The sequence below is a fragment of the Eretmochelys imbricata genome, chromosome 9, assembly GCF_965152235.1.
Source record: "Eretmochelys imbricata isolate rEreImb1 chromosome 9, rEreImb1.hap1, whole genome shotgun sequence".
Lineage (NCBI taxonomy): Eukaryota > Metazoa > Chordata > Testudines > Cheloniidae > Eretmochelys > Eretmochelys imbricata.
In genome coordinates, this window is record NC_135580.1 from 102,079,725 (window position 1) to 102,103,019 (window position 23,295).

A 23,295-nucleotide genomic window follows, 5' to 3' on the forward strand; every position below is an offset into this window, starting at 1 on the left:
GAAATACGTTAGATAAACTGTTAGTGCGGGAAGCATTTAAAAGTGTGGAAGGGAACTATTTAGGGAAGGTAGAAAAATATTCAGACACACTCATAGTTCACACAGTCTCTGAAATAAAATGTGCGCATGTAAAATGTCAATGTAAATTCGTAAAATGTCCTGACCTGTTTGTGTAGTGGTCCCTATCCATCTACAAGGGATTTAACCACAACTCTAGAAACACTCACAGTCTCTGCCTATAGAGGACAGGTTAACGCATTCTGCAGGCCTGTCAATTCCCTTCTCTCCTCCTTGCTAAATGAGCAGTGTACCGGCCTGGCTTGGAGAACAGGTCTACTATGAGTTCTGCAGCCTTTATATGGGTGCAGATTGTTGGGTGTAGAAATGTCTGGCTCACATCCAAAGGGCAAATAAGGAGAGAACGCTGCTGCTGTCCTCCCTGTCCTGACTGCTAGATTGGGTTTTCTGCTCCATGTGGGAGGAAGCTGTTTCTGGAATTCACATGAAGAATACAGTGGGTCTCTTTGACCATAGTGGGTAGTTTGGATAGGAGAGGGTTGAGTGTGGTCTCTCTATGGAGAGTAGGTGTACGTGGCTGGTAGTGGGCTTGGAACTGGAGGACAGTCTGTGGGTTCGCAAAAAGAAAAGGAGGACTTGTGGCACCTTAGAGACTAACACATTTATCTGAGTATGAGCTTTCGTGAGCTACAGCTCACTTCATCGGATGAAGTGACACATCCGATGAAGTGAGCTGTAGCTCACGAGAGCTCATGCTCAGATAAATGTGTTAGTCTCTAAGGTGCCACAAGTCCTCCTTTTCTTTTTGCGAATACAGACTAACACAGCTGTTACTCTGAAGTCTGTGGGTTATGTGTGGAGTGCAGCTGACTGAGGTCGCCTATTTTGGGAAGGTTTATGATGCAGGAGGAGTGGGTATTGGACACCGGCAGATTGAAGCTGGCAAGCGCAAGAGCTGAGTTGCTTTTAGAATGCGTGTTGTGATATTTGAATATTTCTCTCTCGTGTTTTAACTGTGGCATTCCTTGGCTTGCACAGGCTTCAGCTTTATTGGTCTGATAAAGTTTGTTGTCAGTTAATAATTGCACACACAATGTAGGTTACAGCCATTTGGCTTTTACTGCTTCGCATACAGTATGTAGCCAGCCTAAAACGTCCCAAGGAGAGGTCCTGGGGGAGGGGGCAGGGGAAGAAGGCTGCTAGCTTCTCAGCTCAGCTGATCAGGAGTGGAAAGGCACCCTTGGGACTCATTTAATCCCATACAAAATATTAAATAGCAACTTTTCCAAACCCAGAGCAGGAAAGCAGTTGTGGGGAGACTGCTCTGATGTGGAATGGGCCATTCCGAGCCTTTCTGGGCCCCAAGCAGTGAGGATGGAAACCCTGATGCTGCAATACAAAAAATGTTCTTAGACATGCAAAAAGGCCCATGTATTTTCTGAACAAATGACACTGCATGAAAGAGTGAATGTAAGTGGAGCTGATTTGGAGCGTGACTTTCTCAAGAAATTCTGCTGGATTGGGAGTATTGAAGGCAGAGAATCTCTAGCTGCATGTTGAATCAGTAAAAAACAAATGCAAGTGATTGGCTGAAGGAAGAATTGACAGACCTGGCGGATGGAGCAAGAAGAAGGAACCTGAGGATAGTGGGTCTCTCTGGAAGAGAGATCAGAGATGATGTGCTTTCTTTTATCCGTAACTTCCTCAAGGAAATCTGGGCTGCGTCAGAACAAGCTCAGTACAGCCTCCTGCTGTTTAAACCACTGGAGCAGGGAACAGGACTCAGTGTTGTAACGAAGAAAATTAATTCACAAAGTGACAAAGAAAGAAGTGTCTTCAAAAGTCGCGTGTGTCCCTCTTGTCTAATAAGGCAGGCTGGTGACCAGCCCTGCAGGGTGAGCACACTCAGTGAGGCTGATGCCAGCATTTGGGATCTTCGGTCCATGGTTCAGGTATTTCAAGAAACAAAAGAAGCCCAGACTGCACATACTCTGCAACTGTGTTCTGAGCGCCAAAGCCTCAGGTCTCTCACCCCCTCCTCCTGCAATCCAAGGTTCCTCTTGCATCCAGGGATACTGGTGGTGTTAAACAATGAGAGCAAGGGTGGCATCTCCATGCTCTGTCCGTCCACCTTTGTGTGCATCTGGAGGGCAGGTTCATCTGATGGAAGGGAATTTGATAAATCTGACTTTTGGCCTCCCCCAATCTCTTTTCCTGCCCCCTTGGTCCAACAGCCTCTGCTGGTTATTACTTCCCCGGTTTCTTCTCATGTTTCAGCCAGTTTACATTTCTACAAGCACATCGGGAGGGCTTTTCTCATGATTGAAAATAACCCCTCACCATGTTGTAGGAGTCTCTGGTGTCTGACCTGTTACAATACTTCATCAGCAAGGGGAGCTTATGGCTGACTGTCTACAGTGAATTTTCCCATCATCCCTTGGAGAGGGAAGCCCGAGTGTGGTGTGTATGGACAATGCAGATGTTTTATCGTTAACATTGGTTAGGGCTGAAACTGCTTGAAGAAGTTATGGGATGTTAGAGAGACCCTGGCAGGTTAAATAAACCCACCTGCTCTATGTTACTAGGAAACCAGAGATCCTGGAAGCCTGCAGGAGTTTTTAAAATCTCTTTTCAATGTGCTGTTCACATCTCTGGCCTCCCTCCCCTCTGAGCCAGGGGAGCACAGCACTGGTCAGAGGGTCCTGCTGGAATGGAGGGGGACAAAGGGGCCTCAAATTCTATCGTAGCAGGGGTATCACTTGCCCAGGAAACGGCTCACCATGCGGGTGGCTGGGCTTATGCAGGCAGTTTCTGTTTGTTGGGTCAATGTCTCCAGCTGGGAGAGGTCCTCACAGCAGAGCCAGGTCTGAATAAGGAATGAACTGGCTACTGAGGGTCCCAAACGCGTGACTCCACCCTGGCCAGGTTCCCTTGGGGTGCCCAGCCCCAGCAGGTTATGGAATGTTGCCTGGTCTGCCCTGGTCTGACACACCTGCCGTCCAGTAGCCACTGGCTATGGCAGACTCGCCTGCTGGAGTGGCCTGCACCACTGTCAGCAGGGGAGGGTCTCACTTCTCCTTCTGTTCCTTTGCAGAGCCCTGTTTGACTATGACAGGACCCGGGACAGCTGCCTGCCGAGCCAGGGGCTCAGCTTCTCCTATGGGGACATTCTGCATGTTATCAATGCCTCAGATGATGAGTGGTGGCAAGCGAGACTAGTGACCCCCCACGGAGAAAGTGAGCAGATTGGGGTCATCCCCAGCAAAAAAAGGTGAGTGTCGTTGCAGCAGCCCTGTTCCCCTCTCCCCATTCTCCACAATGGATCTGGCCAAGCGCAGGGACTGCACCTATGTGGCATTGCATGGACCTGCTCCAGCTGCTAGGAGCCATCAGTGGTGGTGATGCCAGTGACTCCCACCCCCAATTGTATGTGTGACACCCTCACTGGCAGCTGCCAGGAGGCGGCTCTCACTGGTCCCCCGTGGGGCTGTGCACCATCAAGGTCGGGGCGAATATGAAGCAGGGGTTGGTGATAGGTCTGCAGTGAGACCCTTTCTCCTGAAGTGACCTGGATTGTGACTTCCCTGAAGAGCAGCTGAGGAGACGAGAAGAGCAGTTGGTCCTGTTCAGCCGGATGAGAGTCTGGCTCTGCCATGGTTGAAAACTGGGGTTGGGGAGTCCCCAGCCTTGCTAGCCCTGAGGAGCTCAAGACCCCTGATGCCTGAGCCATGCAGCCTGTGCCTTGTACCACTGAGGATCTGTCTGTGAGCCAGATCCCATCCAATGTAAAACCACAGAGCCCAGAGAGAGGAGGAACCAGCTAACCACCAGCTCTGCTTGTGGTTTCTGTGGGTTTAATGTCGAAAGAGATGCTGGGGTGTGTGAGACAGGAGCAAGGTTTCACTCCCCTCTGTCGCCGGGCAGAGGGGTTGGAACGTGCAAGTGCCGGTGGGTACAGGTGAGCTCTGCTTGCTGCAGGGGCAGTGCCCAATTCTTGCTGGCAGAACCGGATCTGCCTGCTGTGGGGAGGGGAGGGTCCTGGTCTGCAGAGACTGAGAATGTCCTTTGGGCAGCTTTCCAGTGTGACGGGATGAAGGCCTGGGGCAAAATTCAGCCTCTCTAGTGGAGCTTGCTCCCCGGGCAGCCTCTGCACACGGGAGGGCGGTGACCTAGCATAAATCCCATTCCTAGTTCCAGGGGGACCAGCTGAGGGGAGGGGAGAGGCTTTCTGTGTCCTCACCCTGATCCCTCGTAGAGGCAAGCTGTTCTGCTGTGTGCCTCTGTGCGACATGTCTGTCTATCAATTCATCCATCTGTCCTTCCTCGGGAGTGCCTGGAAAGGGGCAGACCACACCCTCTCCTTCCCCCTGAGGGGCTCTTTATATAGGGCACACTCTTCAGCTGATCAGCTTATTGAGGGCTGGGCTCCCCGCTGGCTCCTCTCCCCTCCAGATTCCTGGCGCTGGTTAGACTCATGACAAGCTGCGTGATCAAATCGCTGCTAACAGCAGAAGCTGCTCAATTTGCCCAGAGCTGCCTCCAAGTGTTCTCTCCTTACAGGTGGCATGGTCAGGTGGTTTGGGTGCCAGAGGGAGCTTTAGTCCTTGGATGCGGCGGTGACCATTGGGGTGCAGAGGTGACCCTCTGCCCTTTGCTGCCCACCAATGTAGCTCATCAGACACCGTATGGAGAGGACCAGGGCAAGGCAGCGAGCTGCACACACATGAACTAGGGCTTTCTCTCATTTGACTTTAATCAGGGTGGAAAAGAAGGAGCGTGCACGATTGAAAACAGTGAAGTTCCATGCCCGGACTGGGATGATTGAGTCCAACAGGGTAAGTGCCAGAGCAGCGGTGCCCGGGATGGCCTGAGGTGGTAGCTAGAGGGGCCAAGGAGCATCCGAGGCTAATGTTGTAATGCTTCTCACTTGGGAAGATAGGCAGAGCATTCCTGAGTAGAGAGCAGCTGAGACCAGTTGGACTCAAGTTGTGTGTGGCTGGGCTGCCTCTTAGGCTTCTGTTCAAACTGCACAGCAGATCCCCTCCTGGGCTGCATGGGTTTTGGCTACAAATCTACAGAGCTGGCAGCCTGGGATGGCCAGGCCATTTGGACAAAGACACTCGAGTGTGTAGCAGAAACTCCCTATGACACTGTGTGTGACCCCATAAGCTGGTGGTCAAGCCCTAGATTGCTTGTGAACAAAAAGTGTATCACAAAACACCCTAGCTGGGTGGAGCTGACTTCAGACCTTCTTGCACAGGCGCTTGTGACTTCCCTACAACGGGTGGCTGGAGGTCAGAGCCTTGCTGCTTAATAAACAACATTTCAGGCAAGGAAGGGGGCTTTTAGGGACATGGCCTTGCTCCTGTGGAAAGCGGATTGGGTAGTCAACCTTCCAACATCCCTACAACATTTTTCTCTACACTTAATTTTTCTCCTGCATTATAGTTTCCATGTAATCTCCATGATTTCATTTGAGGGTGATTGCCCTGCCACAGATCCTCATTGTCTCTTCATTTTAATTTTTCGTGCATGCGTTAAACGCCATTTGTTTTTTCTGTCCTCCCTTCCATCTCCATGTTCTTCACAGTCGATCAAAACGAAACGTAAAAAGAGTTTCCGCCTCTCCCGAAAGTTTCCATTTTACAAGAGCAAAGAGAACCTGGCCCAAGAGAGCAGCGGACAGGAACGTAAGTAGCCGCTGGCCAGAGAGGGCAAAGTGTGCAATCCCCACCCAAACCCCAGCACCGGCTCCCTGTGTGGCAAGCTGGGCCGAGTGCATTTCCCTCGGCAAAGAGCCTCCATTCAAAATAGCTGGGAATCACCTTGTATTGGGCCAAACAGCATGACTCCGCCCTTTGAGAACTGTTCTGAGAGCCTTCTCATTTGGAACTGGCTCAGCAAGCAGATAGAGGCAGGATGGGACTTGCTGTGGGACCAATGGGTGCCTCTGAAACTGCTTACCAAGCTCTGGCTGTACCTCCCAGAGTGTCCCAGTGGCTTCCCACCCATATTGAGAGACAGACCCAGAGCCTGCAATGGCTTCCCAAGCTCAGGAGACTCAAATGGAGTGTTGCCTCTTCTCCCGCTGCATAGCAATGGTGGAAGCGGAGATCCTGCCTTGCCCTCTCCTCCGAAGCTGTTCCAGGTACAGTGGCACTCAGGCTGAGCTCTGGCCATCACAGCCATGGCTGGCATTATATAGAGAGCATAGAACAATGCGTGTCACTGGGCAAAGCCAATCCCGGCCTGTCTGCCTGTAGAGAAGGGGACGTCTCTCCTACCTGCCTCATCCCTTCCCTAGTGCTCAACTCCCAGCCATAGGTGCTATGTCAGCAAAACTGCCTCTCCCAGCTGCTGCCAGTCTAGCTGCCTCTGGCCATGGCCCAGGATTTCTGTCCAGCCTCTGGGCGATGGAGACCTACCTGGCACATTCTCAGTTGTTTGGTGTTTTCATCCTTTCACAACTTCTCAGGACGTGATCAAACCTCTACTCTGCCTTTCTCTGCTCTCCCTGATGTGCCAGGGGCTCTGCCTTCCCCCACTCTCCCCCTAATGTGCTCTCGGGGGGGCTCTGCCTTCCCCCGCCCTCAGAACAAGGTGAGGGAATATGGTGCTCAAAGGCTCGTGTTTAATGTTGTAAATGGGCAGGTGTGAGAGGGTGCAGCCCTTTGTCCCGCTCCTGGAATTGGGAAACACCCTTGCTGTCTATGGTGAGAACCTGGCAGTGCTCATCTGCACGAACCCGTTAGGAGTAGTGAATCCAGCCACCTTTTGTTATGTGACCATCTGCTCCAGAAGCACCTCTGTGGGCGAATCACTGTGGCCGGCAGAGCTGCCCTGTGCCTGGCTCCCTTTCTGGAGGAATTCCAGCTGCCTGCAGAGACAGCTGCACGTTCCGTAGTGTGTCTGGCTCCTGGAGGGACGGCTCCATTTCCCAAGAGGGTGGTAAGGCATGAACCCCTGGCTGGCAGCCTCATTGCACTCTCCCTGCTGGAAGGTCACATCTATTCATGGCGTCTCGCCCATCCCGCTTCCCACATGGCGCTAGGAAGCTCCACGTGAGGACAAACCCTGGCTGGGGCCATGCTCTGATGGTGGATGGCTGTGATCCAGGGCCTCTGCTCTGACACCCCTGGCAAATCCCCTGTGTTGAATGGAGGGTGTTCAGAGTGGGGCAAATGGAGCAGAGAGACCAGGACGGTCAGAGGCTTCCCCCTCCCGCCCCCCCCCCCCCCCAGCATGTTCTCTACAGAGCAACAGTTGAACTGAGCATGTGTTAAAAAGTCAGTGTGGTGAAAACTGCACAGTGTCTGGGAGCAAAGGGCTATGCACTCCGGCTTAGGAAAGCACAGTCTATTCGAATCAGAGAGATGCGTGTGGACCACGGTCCTCTGAGGAGCTGAAGGGTTTAACACGCAAACCGCCTACGACGTACTCCTACAGAAGGACTTGCTGGCCAGTGAGCCACTGAGGGAGGTATTCCTAACCTGCGCTGTCTTTCCTCTGCACTTGCTACACATCATCCGCTGTCAGTAATACATTGGGTGCTTTGTCGGCAGCTGTGGTCTTCACCGGTGGGAGAGGAGGCAGGGCCAGGCAGAGCAAATCCACCTGCCATGCTGTATTCCCATGTCATGGTGCACTGCTCTGAATGTTCTCTGCTCTGCGGCTCAGTGCAGTTGGGGCCAGGGCCAAGAGCCTGTCTGCACACTGCCTGCATGGTGTCTCGCTTCACTGGCACAGATCTCCCTCTGGTGTGTTTATGGAGAGAGTAGCCAGATTGTCAAATGAGTTCAGTACCCAGCCTGCTGCGCTTTTCTGAAAATCTGGCTCTGGGTAAGTCCAGCACGCCCCTTGATCCTTCCTGGGCCTGACTTCAGCCATAAAAGCTGTGTGTGCACCTGCATACTCCGAGGCCTCGGGGGTAGGATGGTTGGTGATTTGGCTGCCCAGTGCACTTGCTAGATGCATCTGCCTATGTGTGGTTGCAGGTGTCAGAACTAAGGTCAGCCAGACCCGAACTGCACTGGCTGAATGAATATACAAACCCTCCTTGGGAGGGAGGGCCCCTCTCTCGGCTCCCCCACTTTGCCAGCGACTTGTTAAGTCCCAGCGCCCCCTCTGCTCAGGGTACACAGCTGACAGTGCACCAACGTGCCTGGGACCAGTGGTTGTAGGGATTGGTGGGGGAGTTGGAGAGTCCCTGGGGAGGGGGCTTGGCTTGCTGCTTTCCCTCCTGGAAGGGTTTGTGGTCTGGGGTCGTTGGGGTGGGTGGTGGCTTGCTTGTAGAGGGTGGAACATAACTGAATTCATGACTAAAGGGGATTCACTACCTGCCTCTGGGCTCTCTAACGTCTTTTTTGAGGGCCCATTCTCTGCCAGCTCCAGGTTAGCATGTGTTCACGGTGTGGTGTGAGGAAAGGCTGAAATGGGACCCCACTCCCTGTCTAGTTCCTGTTATAGGTAGAAACTTGCAGCCAGTCTCCCTCCCTTGAAATGCTTCACAGCACTTGACTAAATCTGCTTGTGGAGTGCTGGTCAGGGAGCAGAGTCCTTCCCCTGCGCGCTCCGCATGTGGAAATGTTGGGATATGGGGAGCTGAAATAAAGACCTGCAGAGGAGTTTGACGTGCTCCTCAGCCCTTCCAGGGAAGCTGAAAGGCTCCACCTGGGACTGTACTAGAGAGTGGGTGTGGGCAGAGGGCTCTGGAGCACGGACGATCCCTCAGACACCTGGAGTGGGAGATAAAACATACCTGGCCTTCACCAGTCCATCAAAAAGCTGAGTGAGCCACAATCTTGGGAAGGCCTCCCCTCAACTTGCCAACAGCACCTCTGGAATTGGAGCAGCTCACTCAGGAGGGTGGAGAATGTGTTAGCCTGCTCCAGGAGGCCAACTGTTCCTCAGTGAGCGCCTTCCAAAGTGCATTCAATGAGCAGGTAGCCTGAGAAGGAGTCTGGCACACTGGTACCATTGGTCTCTGGGCTGTGGTTTTGGCACGGCTGCCCTTAGCCCTGTGGGGGCTGGTTGAAGGCCCTGAGATGGCCATTGGCTGGGCGAGAGAACACTGCTCAGCTCCGCAGTGCAAAGGCTGGATGTGTTGCCTGCCCCAGCAAAGACACTTCTGAATTTTGTAACCTCACTTGCAATTGCAGCTCTCAGCTGTTCTGCACTCCTGTCACTAATGCTCACCTGGCTCTGTCTTCTTCCTCTCTTCTCTCTGTCTCTTACTCCCCTCTCTGGCTCTCTGCCCCTTCCTGCGGTCTATGAAATCAGGACTTCCCTGGGTTAAGTGACGATTATTATGGAGCAAAGAACCTGAGTAAGTCTCATTTAAATGCACATCGTTCGCTCTCCATGTCTGGCACTGTGCCTGGGGGGAGGCTGGGATCCAGGCACTGGGAGTGAGTGCTGCTCTTGATGTACAGCACTACGCGCTCTGAAGGCTTTGCTCTTGGTTCTGAGGCTGTGGGTTCCAGTCCCCATCAGTGGAGGTGGAGGGGGCTGGGCTCTGGGGGGAGGGAGAACTGCCCCTTGTGCCTGCTCACGTGGAGAGTTAGAATTCCCTAATCCTGCCCTGACTGTGCCCCGTCCCTCCAGATTGCAGGGTGAGCTGCTCTGTTTCCTCTTGTTAGACTGACGGTCACAGCTGGAGCTTGGATCCGGCTGACTCCCTGGTTTAATGCCAGCTCAGATGAGTTAGTGTCATGCCTGCCCTGGAGACTGCTGCGTCTTTAAGTGCTACCTGCCTGCTCTCCGTGCCAGGTGCTTGCACATGTACCCTGAGCTGTGGAACTGCTCCTCTTCCTGACTCACTGACTCCCTTTGGGGAGACAATCTTCGCAGCTTCCAGTTAGAGGCCAGCTTTATTCAAGCAGTCCCATGGCTACCCACACCTTAGGGACCAGCGCAGCCCCATGCACCTGGGAGCATGCAGCCAGGGGGAGGTGCAGGCCAAGTGAGTGACCCAGCTTCTGCGGAGGGGCCGCAGCATTGGAAATGGCCTAAACAAGCAAGGCCCCGAACTCTGTTCCGTCTTGTCAGTGTCTTGTCTCTGTGAGTCTCTCTCCTCCCTCCCACCCCCTGGCTGGTTGGCCCTTGTCAGACTTGCACTTTGCTTTAGGGTTTGTGCTGGTGTATCCATGTGCTACGGCAGCTTCCCTCCTTCACTCCCCCTCCCTGCATGATACCTGGCCCAATGGGGACTCAAACTGAAACTTGACTGGACAGCTGGCAGGGCCCTGCCCCATGCACCACCCCTCTCTGTGTGGGTTTATGCTGTAACCTCAAGGGGGGCCAGTTCCCTGCTCTTGGAGACGATGCAGGATGAGGCCTAGTGCATTACCTGGGGAGGCCATTACTACTGCCAGGGCAGAGCTGTTCACGCTGAGTTGCTTTCCGTTCCTGTGCACTCTGCCTGGGGAAAGGGAACCCAGTTAGCTGTGAGCTCGTGCCTACTGGCTGCGGAGAAAGCCCTGCCTCCGGCGTTCACATCTTTTCCCTTTCATGCTCGTGAAAGTGCCCCAGACATAGTTAACTGGATTTCCCTGTTGAAGCTACTGACTGAAGGACCCTGAAATGAACCTCCTACAGTGATGCCCTACATCTGGAAATGCCAGTTCTAATGCAGGAGTAAGGGATGGGGGCTGAATCTGTGAGAGGAGTCTCGCTGGGTCCACAGGCTGCCATCGGCTGTGGGGGCCCCAAGGCTGTGCTCGCCCATGCCCTCTACCTGTGTCCTGTGGCCACTAGCATTCGGTGACTGTCTGTCTCCTACCCCATGTGCCCTTCGTGAGTTCCTGGCTGCAGGTGTTCTGAATTGGCGTCTTTTTCTTGTTGGTTTGCAGAGGGCGTGACATCAAACACCAGTGACAGCGAGAGCAGTTCCAGTAAGTGTCTTTCTCTCCTGCTGTCTCTCACCTCTGTGTCTGTGTGTGTGTGTGTTCGTTCTAAGCATTTTCACTCCTCTGTTGTCCCCATGATGTTTCCTGTTCGGAGGCCGATGCTTCCTTTGGCCACTCGAACTGAAGGTCCTAGAGATGTTGTGGCCAGCTCCCTCGAGGGGTTGGGAGCTTTTTACCAGGGCCGGTTAGCAGTATCCCTAGTGTCAGCGATGGGATGCAGGGACATGGGTGCCATGAGGTGTTAAGGTTCACTCTTGGACCTGTCCCAGCAGAGGATTCTGCCCCCAAGCACTCTGGCTTTGGGGTGCCCCGTGGCTCCTGTGTCCTGACTTCCAGCCCCTGGGATAACACCCCATAGGTCTTGGAAAGCTTGTGCTCAGAGAGGAAGATCTCTACCAGCTGCTAGCGCTCTGCAGCCCATCTACAGCACAAGCCCTGCAGGGGGACTAATAGCGTCTGCTGCAGCCATAACGCGCATTCTGCCCGAGGCGTCTCTCTCCTCCTGTGACAAAGCTGCAGCTGCACATCTGACGCTTCCAGCTAGGAACTGCTGCTGCCCCACCGTGTCCCCAGTTTGCCCTGCCGGGATGCTCTGAACCAAACATGCTGGTGGTGGTGGTCAGGCAGCTCAGAAGGGCCGAGCACAGAGCCGAAGCAGTGTGTGTAATGAGGGCAGTGTCCCCAGCACCTTTCCTCCCACAAGGCTTCAAACAGCCAGCACCCAGCAGGAAGGGAAATTGGTGCCAGGGATCCAGGGTCTCTGGAGTGTCCCCACAGAGCAGATGGGAGCTGGGGCTTATGGTTTCCCCGCACACGGAGAGGAATGGGTTCCATACAGCTAGCCAGAAAGGATGAATGGCTGAGTTGGTCCTGCTTGGCTCTGAGCCCAGAAAGTGGCTATTCCAGGTGTCGTTCAGCCCGGTAACCCAGAGAGCAGTCAGGCTGTGGAATAGGATCCTCAAAGCAGATAGCGGCCAGGTTGCCCTTCTGGGCTGGAGGGAGTCATGGGAAGGGGAGGACTCTTGGTCTTTAGGCTGGGTCACAGCCTGCAGAAAGAGTGCCCTCTGGTGTTTGCACAAGTATTCCAGACAAACGGCCATGAAGCAAATGTGTGACCAAGTCATGGGCCAGCTGGGCTTAGAGTGCAGCCCCACCTGCTGGCCACAGACTAGCCTTTGGGTTGGCTGCAGGAGCAGTGTGATGGGAATGGCTCTCACTCACGTACTGTTGGGTCTTCCTGGGACAGTCGGAATGGAACACCGCCCTGAGGCAGTCCTGGTCAGGAGCAGCACTCCAGGCTGGGACTCTCCTGTGCACTTTGCTGTCTGGTGGGGCGGGCAACCCAGAGGCCTTTGGGGCACTTCTGTGTGTGGCGGCTCCTGGCTGGCTATTGCCTTCATGCTGCTTTCTGGTGGCAAAGGGTTGAGGCAGGAGAGGCCCCTGCAAACACTTACCTGCTTCTCCCTGGCTCTATTCCAGAAGGACAAGAGGACACTATCCTGTCATATGAACCAGTGACACGGCAAGAAAGTAAGTATGGGATGAGGTCTGGAGTGTGCGGTGGTCTTGAGTCCCAGCTCTACAGCGTGTGGTGGTGTTGAGAAGTGTCTACACACAGCTAGCGGACACTGCTCATGACATGCCTCTTTGGTAAATGGCAAACGCTTGAAACGCTGGCTCTGAAACCGCCATTGCTAAAAATGTAACGCCCTCTGCCCTGCGCCAGCCCAGCCCTCTCTGCTCTGCCGTTCCAGAGCCTTGGGTCCTCCTTGGACCAAGTGCCCGCCTTCACCACAGGCCACCCACACACTCTGTCTGATCCATGCCCCAGCCATGCTGCCCCTCGTGACTGCGTCGGGTTGAGTGCCTGGGGCCGGAGGCTGGGAGGGCCCATTTCTTTTTAAAACACCTAGCACGTTGTTGGTGCTTCATCTGTACCAACTCGAGGCAGCTGTTCACCCGTGAGCGGCAGTTCGCTGGTCCCCCAGCCAGAGATTAGCATGTCATAATCTCCAGACACAAGGGGCGTAAGTGCCAGCAGCATGCCTGTGGAGAAGAGGTGCATTCCTCCCCTGCAGCTTGCGGGCCACTGTTCACCACGATCCCGGCTGGGAGGTCAGCCTCCCGCGTTTGTCTGAGCGGCTGTGATGGAAGGGCTTGGGAAGAGGGGTGTGTTGAGGCAACAATTCGGGTGCTCTAACGGAGGAGCGAACATGGAAGTGCACGTGGAGGCACATAGGAGAAGAGGTAATAAGCACTATTGTGTTCTGCACCATTTGCCTCTTTGTGCGTGTTGCTGATGCACTCTGTGGGCTGAGCCCAAAGACAAGTCCCTGGAAGCTGTTTCCGTGTGCATGGGAAAGGTGTCCTTGTTCTAGAATGAGAAGGGTTCTGTCCTTGGGTAGACTTGGAGCTTTGCTGAGCTTAGTCCCCACTGCAGGAAAAGGGCCTTCAGTATTTCCACAGACCACAAGCGTGAGTGCTGTGTGAATGGCCGTGGTGTATTGACCACAAGTATTCTGGAGCCACATGGCCCACTCCAGGCTTCAGCGAGTGTGGGAGCAGCTACTAGGATCAGAGACTCAGCCTCAGGGTCGTGGCTTTTCTTGTTTCCAGTTCACTATGCGAGGCCAGTGATCATCCTGGGGCCAATGAAAGACCGAGTCAACGATGACCTCATCTCCGAGTTTCCACACAAGTTTGGCTCCTGTGTGCCACGTAAGTGTTGGTGTTTTGTGTGTCTCTGGGGTGGTGAGTTAGTGATCCAGTGCAGCTCTGGGCAGCCGCTGTTTCTCCTGCCTGCTGCATCTGAGCCATGTGGTGGCGAAGAGAGGCAAGGTAGGGTTGCTGTCGGTGCGGGCTGAGCTTTGGAGGAGGGAAGGTGCCTGGTTGCGGTGGGCTCGGTCTCATGAAGCCCCCCTCTCTTTCAGACACTACCAGGCCTCGGCGTGAGAATGAGGTGGATGGGCAGGACTATCACTTTGTTGTATCCCGAGAACAGATGGAGAAAGATATTCAGGACAACAAGTTCATAGAGGCTGGGCAGTTCAATGACAATCTCTATGGGACCAGTATCCAGTCGGTGCGGGCAGTTGCAGAGAGAGTGAGTGTAAATGTGGAGGCAGTGACACTGCTCCAGGGAAGCCCACAGCTCACCCAAATGATTTCTGACCTTCTCGCGCCTGCATCCATTGTCTATGTAACTGTATGTGCAGCAAGAGCCAATTGGACAGGGATTCCTGCCAAGCCATGTGGCCTTGTTCCAGAACCCCAGACTGCCCAGTGCTCTGCCGCTAAACCCACCCACCCTCCCCAGGCAGGAGTCCTGCAGAACTCAGGCCTCCTAAGCCACCGGGCTACCAAGGCCACCATTAGCAGCACCAGTGCCTGCTTTATCTTCACAAGCACTGATGCAAGGGTTCTTCGCAGTGGGTAGAACAACAGAAATGCTCTGTGCTCAGAGCATGACAGAGCCCATTGCTGGTTTGTAAACAATGTCCTGAATGTTGAAAAGAAGCCCCCGTCCCTTCTCCTGGGTGCTGCCACCTGCCCAAGTTGGGGGCCCACGCTGGGGTTTGGCATGTTCCATCCCTCGTCCTCCTGCTCCAGGCTGCTTTCAGAGAGGGAAAGCCAGAGGTAGGTGTGACTGAATGACGCTGGTCCCCTCTTGTGCCCTGCCAGGGGAAGCACTGCATCCTGGACGTGTCTGGCAACGCCATCAAGAGGTTGCAACAAGCACAACTTTACTCTATTGCCATTTTCATCAAGCCAAAATCCATTGAAGCTCTCATGTAAGTGCATATTTGCCACCTACCCCTTGGGTCTGCTAGCTGCAGGGACCAGGAACCTGCACTCCTGTTGCTTCTAATTCAGAAAAGGGGTGGGGGAAAGGCTGCTACTGTCGCGGTCATAGAATCACAGAAATGTCAGGCTGGAAGGTACCACAAGAGGTCATCTAGTCCAGCCCCCTGCACTGAGGCAGGACCAGAGATACTTAAGAGCATCCTTGACAGGTGTTTGTCCAACCTGTTGTTAAAAATCTCCAATGAAGATTCCATGACTTTCCGTGGGATCCTATTCCAGAACTTAACTATCCTCTGAATTAGAAAGTTTTCTCAGTGGAGAGAGGTAAATAGCGGTGTCCCCCAGTCCTGGGACCAGTCCTATTCAACGGGTTCATAAATGATCTGGAAAAAGGGGTAAACAGTGAGGTGGCAAAGTTTGCAGACAATACAAAATTACTCAAAATAGTTAAGTTCAAAGCTGACTGCGAAGAGTCACAAAGGGATCTCACAGAACGGAGTGACTAGGCAACAAAATGGCAGATGAATTTTAGTGTAGATAAACGTGAAGTAATGCACATTGGAAAACATAATCCCAATTATACATACACAATGATGGGGTCTAAACTAGCAGTTACCACTCAAGAAAGAGATCGTGGAGTCATTGTGGATGGTTCTCTGAAAACATCTGTTCAATGTGCAGCAATCAAAAAAGCGAACAGAATGTTAGGAACCAGTAGGAAGGGGATAGATAATAAAACGAAAATGTCCTATTGCCTCTATATAAATCCATGGTACGCCCACATCTTGAATACTGCATGTAGATCTCGGCGCCCCATCTCAAAAAAGATATATTAGATGTGGAAAAGGTGCAGAGAAGGGCAACAAAAATGATGAGGGGTATGGAACAGCTTCCATATGAGGAGAGATTAAAAGCCTGGGGCTGTGCAGTTCAGAAATGAGATGGCCCAGAGGGGTGTGATGGAGGTCTATACAGTCATGACTGGTGTGGAGACAGTGAATCAGGAAGGGTCATTTTCTCCTCCTCATAACACATGAACAAGGGGTCATCAATGGATTCAATAGGCAACAGTTTACAACAAACATAAGAAAGTACTTCACTCAAAGCACAGTCAACCTGTGGAACTCCTTGCCAGGGGATGTGAAGGCCAAAACTATAACTTGTATAATTCAATAAAAGTATAATTCACAAAAGAATTGGATAAATTCATGGAGGATAGCTCAATCAATGGCTATTAGCCCAAGATGGTCAAGGATGCAACCCCATGCTCTGGGTGTCCCTAGTCTCTGACTCCCAGAAGTTGGGACTGGATGATGGGATGGACCACTCAATAAATTGCCCTGTTCTGTTCATTCCCTCTGAAGTATCTGGCACCAGCTACTCTCAGAAGACAGGATACTGGGCTAGATGGACCATTGGTCTGACTAAGTACAGCCATCTTTATGTTTGTACATTCTGAAAGTTTTTCTGAAATTTTCCTTGCTGCAGTTTAAGACCATCGCTACTTAACCGATGGACATGGAGAACAATTGATCTCCATCCTCTTTGTAATATCCCTTCGCATATTGTTACCAGGATCTCCATTAGTCATCTTTCCTTAAGACTAAACAAGCCCAGTTTGTTCAACCTTTCTTCACAGATCAGGTTTTCTAGCCCTTTTATCATTTTGTTGCTCTACTCTGGACACTCTCTAATTTGTCCACATTTTTTTAGGTATTGTGCCCAAAACTGGGCAGAGTACTCCAGTTAAGGTCTCACAGAGCCATGTAATCCAGGCCAGTTACTTACCATGTCTTTCTTCTGACCTTAGCTTTTTTCACAACCACATCACATTGGCTTGTGTTCAATTAGTGATCCAGCCCCCAGATCCTTTTCAGCAGTGACACCACCTGTCCCGTTATAACCATATACTGTCCGTTTGGTTTTCCCTTCCGAAGTGTAATACCTTACACTTTTCTTTACTGAATTTTTCTTGTTGATTTCAGACTAGTTCTCCAATTTGCAATGGTCCTTTGGAATTCTAATCCTGTCCTTCAAAGTGCTTGCAGCCCCTCCACGCTTGGTGTCATCTGCAGATTTTTATGAGCATATTTTACTCTCCATTATCCAAGTCATTCATGAAAATATTGAATAGTACTAGACCCAGGGCTGACCCTTGCAGGACTCCACTGCATATGTCCCTCCCAGTTCGACAGTGAACCATTGAATGCGGTGTTTCAACCAGTTGTACACCTATCTTATATTTAATTTCATTTATACCACATTTCCCTAGTTTGCTTTTGAGAGTGTCATCTGAGAGAGCGTGCCAAGTGTCTTACTAAAATCAGGATATATCACTTGTACTGCTTTCCCCTGTCCACTAGGCCAGGTGCCCCATCAAAGGAAATTAGGTTGGTTTAGCATGATTTGTTCTTGATAATATAACCCCATAATTGTCTAGGTGCTTACAAATCGATTTGTTATAGTATATACCCCGGTATCGAAGATAAGGTGATTGACTACTCTATACTTCCCTGGGTCCTCTTTGTTCCCCCTTTTAAAGACAGGTACTATGTTTGCCCTTCTTCGATCGTCTGGGATCTCACAAGTCCGTCATGAGTTCTAGAAGATAATTGCAAGTGGTTCCAAGTTCGCTTTAGCTGGTTCCTAAAGTACCCTTGGGTGAATTTCATCAGGCCCTGCTGACTTGAATACAGCTAGCTTATCTAAATATTCTTCAACCTGATCTTTTCCTATTTTGTTTTGTTCCTTCTCCATTGTTTTTAATATTAATTGTGTTAATTATCTGGTTGTAGTTTACCTTTTTAGTGAAGACTGAATCAAAATAGGCAATTAATACCTCGGCTTTCTTCACATCCTTTGTTAGCTCTCTTTACCCATTAAGTAGAGAACTTACACTTTCCTTCACCTTTCTTTGCTCCTAATGTATTTAAAGAACCTCTTCTTTCTGCCTTTTATGTCCCTTGCTAGGTGTAACTCATTTTGTGCTTTAGCCTTTCTGATTTTGTCGCTACAGGTTTGTGCTATTCTTTTGTACTCTTCATCCGTGTTTCCAGTTTTTGTAGGATTCCTCTTTTCAGGTCATTAGAGAGCTCCTGATGGAGTCATCATGACCTTCTCCTATTTTTTCTGTCTTTCCTTCCCATTGGGATAGCCTGCTGTTGTGCCTTAAATATTGTCTCCTTGACAAGCTGCCAGCTCTCCTCAACTCCTTTGTCCCTTTAGATTTTTTTTCCCATGGGACCTTATCTACCAGTTGTCTGAGTTTGTCCTTTGTGCTTATTCTGCTGCCCTCACTCCTTCCTTTCCTTGAAATCATGAAATCTGTCCTTCAACTAGTGTCCTGTGGGTGCTCTGCTTCAGGGGCGCCTGTGCCTTGCATCAGAGATTTTTGCTAGCAATGCCCCCACACCCTTGTGCCCTGTGCGGAAAGTATAAAGGGCTGCGTGGACGAACAGCCCTCAGTCTGACCATGTCTACTGGGTGCATGTTCTCTTTAATGGTGAATTTAGCAGTTAGTTAGTATATAGTTAGTTCTTTGGTAGTGTTTTATAGTTCTTAGAACAGTTGTTCCCTTTTATCAATTTTTTAAAAGTATTTTATAGATATAAAATCTTTGCCTATTTTTGCTTATTTTGCTCAGGGATGCCGGGCTCCCTGGGATTTAAAAGGCGCTTCTCTCACTGCAAGGCTGTCCTGACCAGTGACAGGCGTTCTTAACGCCTCTGCTGTTTGGGAGACGCTCAGTGACCGCAGCAGAAGTATTAGAAACAAGTGTTATCTATAAAAATAGATCATAATGTGCATTCTAGAACCTACACTTACGGCACTAGCTGCTTTTCTCTCTTACAGAGCAATGGTCACTCAAAGTTCTTCTAGTGTTTTACACTCAGGCTTGGCTAGGGTTTTAAATAAGTCACACTGTCAGCTTGCCTCCTTGATGAAAGATCCCAGGTGCCTGTCTGCACCTCCAGATAGAACAATCCACTGCCCTTATTTCTAAGCAGGACACCCCCTGCTGACAGTCTTTTCTCTGTACACTCCTTTCTGGTAGATTGTGAAATCTCTTCATCAGCATCTGGCTCCGTGTGCAAATAGGCCTAAATTGGCAGACACAACGCACAATGGCGAGATAAGGAGATAAGCATCTGTTACCCCATGCCTGAAAGGAACCTGTCCGAAACATGTCACCTCCTGGTTACCTGTCTCTTAAAAACATAATTTTCAGTATAGACACACAAATCCTTAAATATGATCCATCCATCCATTTCACAGTGATTGATGACCAGTGGGCTATTGGCTCTCTACAGAGACCTCAGACACCATCGTTTTGCGAATTATATCCAACCCATGGAATCTCTCTAAAACTGTGACTCCTCTGTGCCCTCTGCTAGTTTGCACTACAAGGTTCTGGGGTCACATGGACTGCAGCAGAAGGCTAGGGATTGCCTGGGCTTCCAGGCATACCTCTGTTTTTTGGGTTAAGATGTTGGTGCTGGAAGGAATTGCTGGAGCTGGAGTTGTATTGCATAGGGCAGCAAGAGAGCATGTGAAGTTAGATACGTTACCCAGTCTCTTGCAACAGAACTCTGTAGCGGCTCCACAGGGCCTAGCTCACCGATGCGTGGAGGGTTCCCGGCACTGGTGGTGGCAGTAGCTTTTGGCTTGTTGTTTTAAGTAAAAAGAAACACATTCAGACTGTTCTCATCCATGCCTGGCAGGGAGATGAACCGAAGACAGACGTATGAACAAGCCAACAAGGTCTTTGACAAAGCCATGAAACTGGAGCAGGAGTTTGGAGAGTATTTTACAGGTAAGAGTCCTGGATGGCCAGGAATGACCCCATCAGCACCACCTTGCTGTCAGGGTCACGGGAAATTGTCCCGCCCCTCCGAAAACAAAAGAAGCAAGAAATGGATACGAGTCTGTGAATGTGGCTTCATGAAGGGGTCCTTCAGCTATCCGGAGGTAATGGCAAACCTGCCCTGGAGACGCAGAGGGAGGCAGCCATACAGGATTCTCTGAAATGCTGAAGGCAGCAAGGAGAAAGGGGGCCACTAAACAAGCAAGACTTAACGAATGCTGCTGAAGGGCTGCATGGGACCATGGATTTCAGCACATGAGGGCAGGGAGCACTAGAGAGAGAAGGACCATTTAAAAGAGTTGAAGGATGGAATTAGGACTTGATGGGTGAAGACTGAACTGCTTTTTACAGTCTGTCTTCAAGAAAAGCATGGCAGCTTGGCTGCTCAGGAAGAGAAGGAGCATTTGCTGAAGGGCCAGTAAGGGAGTACTTGGCAACTTGTGCCTCCACAGATCAGCTGCCCAGCGCAGCAGGTGTTCTCGCGCATGAAGGAAAATAGTGGACGTGCTGTACCACACAATTATTTCTGGAAAATAATGGGCAGCTTTGGAGGCACCAAGGTTGAAGGGGAGCAAACGTGTTACCAGCTTGACAGGAAAGGAGTGATCCCACCAGTTGCCATTTTGTATGCCTGACTGCTACCCTAGGAACTTTCTCAGCCAAAACACCTGGCAGAGGAGGAGTTCAGGGTAGAATGGGCCAGTTACTGGGAGGTTAAAACGCTCCCCAGAATATTATCCTTTCACAAAGGCGAGCAGGAGAAGCCCAAGGAATTCCCAGTGCTTTTGGGGTTGCTTTTTGATACGCTCATGCCAACAGCTGGGGGAAATGTAGGCAAGGCACACTGTGTCTTTATTTGCTACCAACAGACAGTTTCATGCAGAAAATAAGTTCAAATTGGCTCATTGAGCTGAAAACTTGGGTAAAACCCATAAACAGGGTGCCAATAACTGGGAGCATCTCAAGGAGAGAGAGGTGCCTCTTTGGGAGCAGCAGAGGCTGGAGTTAGGCAGACCTTATTTAGTGATCATGGAGACAGGGTGAGCAGCACATGGGTGACATTCCAGGAGGCTGGAAACATGGGCAGGAAATAATGGAATGGGATTTTGCTGGGCAGGGGAACCCTGGGGAGCGGGAATGGCAGAGTGAGCCCTGCAGCAATAAGGGAGAGCAGATTAGATTATTTTGAAATGTAAGATGGCTGCAAAAGAGCCACTGTGATTCTGGGCTGCATGTAGAAAGGCCTCGTGTCATGGATCATGGAGGGGGGATAGGCTGCCTGTCTGTAGGGCTCTGGTGTGATGTGGGAGCCAGAAAAATTGACAAATTGTGAGGAGTCTAACAAAAAGCAACAAAATGATCTGGGGGCTGGAGCAAATGAGCTCTGAGGAGAGAAAAAGCCAAATCTGCCTGGTTTCATTAAGCACTGAGTCCCAACTCAAAACGGCAAAACCAATCACCTACAGTTAAGTGAAGGTAACAACAACAGGGAGGGGTTGTGATCCCCTAGGGTGATATCAGAGAAATAAAATGGGATGGCAAAAGGGAAAACACATGCTGTGAACTTTTGGGCAGTGAGATGTGCTTGGCTGGGGAATCCTCTCCCAGGAAGCCCCAAGAACTTCTCCCCTTGGGAGCTGGAAACGAGACTAGGCCCCTGGGCCCGCTGGAAGCCGTGCCGAGTCCCCCTAGGAAGGCACCTGCAGCTCCTGCCCAGAGGTGGATGAAGCAGCGGGCGCTGAGCCCCCACGGCCTGCGCCGTGCGCGCGCGCTAGTGAAAGTGTCTGAGAAGCTGATTCCCAGCCCATTGCTGGGACACTAGTTGGTACTTTGTTCACATGAGAATATGCCAACCTGAGATCAGCATGAGCTCTCCCTAGAATTAATCTGCTTGGAGGTACTCTGTATCCTTCAATCTCCATGTCCCTGTTTGCCTGGTGTTCACCTAGTGCAAATCCAGAACTAGTTACAGGATTCGCTCAGGTCTGCTGGCAGCTGTGCCGCACCGTCCCCTCCCATCCCTCTGGCTGGTTGGCTCCACTAGCCGGGCAAGGACTTTAGCACAGCCCGTGCAGGTGTGGTGCAGTGCTGCCTGATGTTGACTGACTGGCTTGTTCTTTCCCCTTTTAGCCATTGTACAAGGAGACTCTCTGGAAGAGATATACAACAAAATCAAACAGATCATTGAGGACCAGTCTGGGCACTACATCTGGGTCCCATCCTCTGAGAAACTCTGAAGACTTCCCCCATCAACTTCCTTGTGAGCAGATGTCTGAAATCCCTCCCTCACCTATGCCCCAAGGGGGGGGACATGAATACTTCTCCCGCCCCCTTTTTTAGATCGTCGCAAGATTGAGTTTTAGTCCTGTTTCTTTTTGTTGGGATGAATCAATCTCGCTTACCACGTGACTGTCCCCACCATTCCTGCATGGACCTTCCCGCTGCTCCATTAGAGACAGATGAGATCCCATTCAAGTCGTTTTTTATTATTATTAAAACTTAACCCAAGAAGCGAGATGGGAGGAGGCGGCTGAGGACTTATGTAAAGAACGACTGAAACAATGGATTTTTTGAAAATAAGCTAGGACTGGAGCTTCCGGGGGCATTTCTCCAAGCATGTGTCACTGCCTTGTAGCTCTGAACAGTACAACAGAAAGCATTTTATTTATCTGTATATGTAATTTATATATAATACATAAAGATATTATATATATATTATATATATGTGGACTAGAAAACCTGAGGGACCTCCTAAAATGGTACTATATTATTGCAAGGATTTTTTGAATTATTGTATCCAGTCACTGGGCACGGGAAGTCCCACTCTGGTCAAGAAGAGATTGAAACGGTACTGGATGCTTCGGATGCTTCTCACATCTGGTCAGGTTTCTGAGAACCAAAGCCCAGATCTTTGGGGTAGATCAGAGGAACTGGGATGCTGTGTGCGTGTAGAGGGGGCCAAGGGTCCAGAATAACCTGTAGCCGCTGATCTGAGTGAAACAAGACCCAGGCTGAGCAGGAGGTTGCAGAGCGAGAGAGAACGGATAAGACGTTATTAAATTGCACATTGTTTTACACACCACCTAATGTGTTTGCATGAGAGGTTTCCTTTTTGTTCTATTTTTTTAAGCAGATGTTAAACCAAAACCATATTGTGGTGTTGTGTCAGCTTTTTTATTAGAATTTTCTCACGTTAATAATGACCTGTGGGTATAAAATCCATTTTTTTAACTTATTTTTTAAGATGGTTACCTTGTAAATAGAATCCAGACCCAGGGTGTCATAGTTAGGAAATAATCTACAGACCATATGGAATGAGCAAGCTGGCTGATCTGTGCTGCTGCCGGAACACTTCAATGTGGATGCAGCAAATGCCATCCATCTGGTCTCCCTGGGGCCCTTAGACTGGATTTGAATTGGGTATGTTATATGGTGAGGGAATTCCAGTCTTCCTCATGGAAGCACACTGGAATTCCCCTCTGCTGCTGGAAGAAGACCATAGCTGTCCCTGGGATGGAAGCTCACATCTTCCCAAATGAATAATGGAATTTAATACAGAGTTCAGAATTTTAGTAACCATGAAAACTGCCATTTCCCCTGCAAGGGGTGAGGACCTTCGCTGTGGAGCAGCTGTGCATGCAATGCAGCAGTGCCCCTTCCTGAGTCCCTGGGACTCAGAGCTTGGCAGACAGTGCTTGTTCA

At 50.8% G+C, this 23,295-nt stretch overlaps 1 protein-coding gene across 11 annotated transcripts in view; it reads left to right on the forward strand.

Annotated features, from left to right (window-relative positions):
- The window catches only part of DLG3 (discs large MAGUK scaffold protein 3), a 180,083-nt gene extending 157,340 nt beyond the window's left edge, over nucleotides 1-22,743 (forward strand). For 10 of the 11 annotated variants that reach the window (XM_077825799.1, XM_077825801.1, XM_077825804.1 and 7 more), the window contains 10 exons: nucleotides 3,113-3,289; nucleotides 4,778-4,853; nucleotides 5,609-5,708; nucleotides 10,869-10,910; nucleotides 12,405-12,455; nucleotides 13,542-13,643; nucleotides 13,856-14,028; nucleotides 14,607-14,716; nucleotides 19,451-19,542; nucleotides 21,724-22,743. In XM_077825799.1, coding sequence (XP_077681925.1) covers nucleotides 3,113-3,289; nucleotides 4,778-4,853; nucleotides 5,609-5,708; nucleotides 10,869-10,910; nucleotides 12,405-12,455; nucleotides 13,542-13,643; nucleotides 13,856-14,028; nucleotides 14,607-14,716; nucleotides 19,451-19,542; nucleotides 21,724-21,830 — 1,030 coding nt within the window. In that variant the 3' untranslated portion in view covers nucleotides 21,831-22,743. The remainder of the gene's footprint in view (nucleotides 1-3,112; nucleotides 3,290-4,777; nucleotides 4,854-5,608; nucleotides 5,709-10,868; nucleotides 10,911-12,404; nucleotides 12,456-13,541; nucleotides 13,644-13,855; nucleotides 14,029-14,606; nucleotides 14,717-19,450; nucleotides 19,543-21,723) is intronic. The other variant, XM_077825800.1, reaches the window with a different exon arrangement.
- Nucleotides 22,744-23,295: the final 552 nt, after the last annotated feature.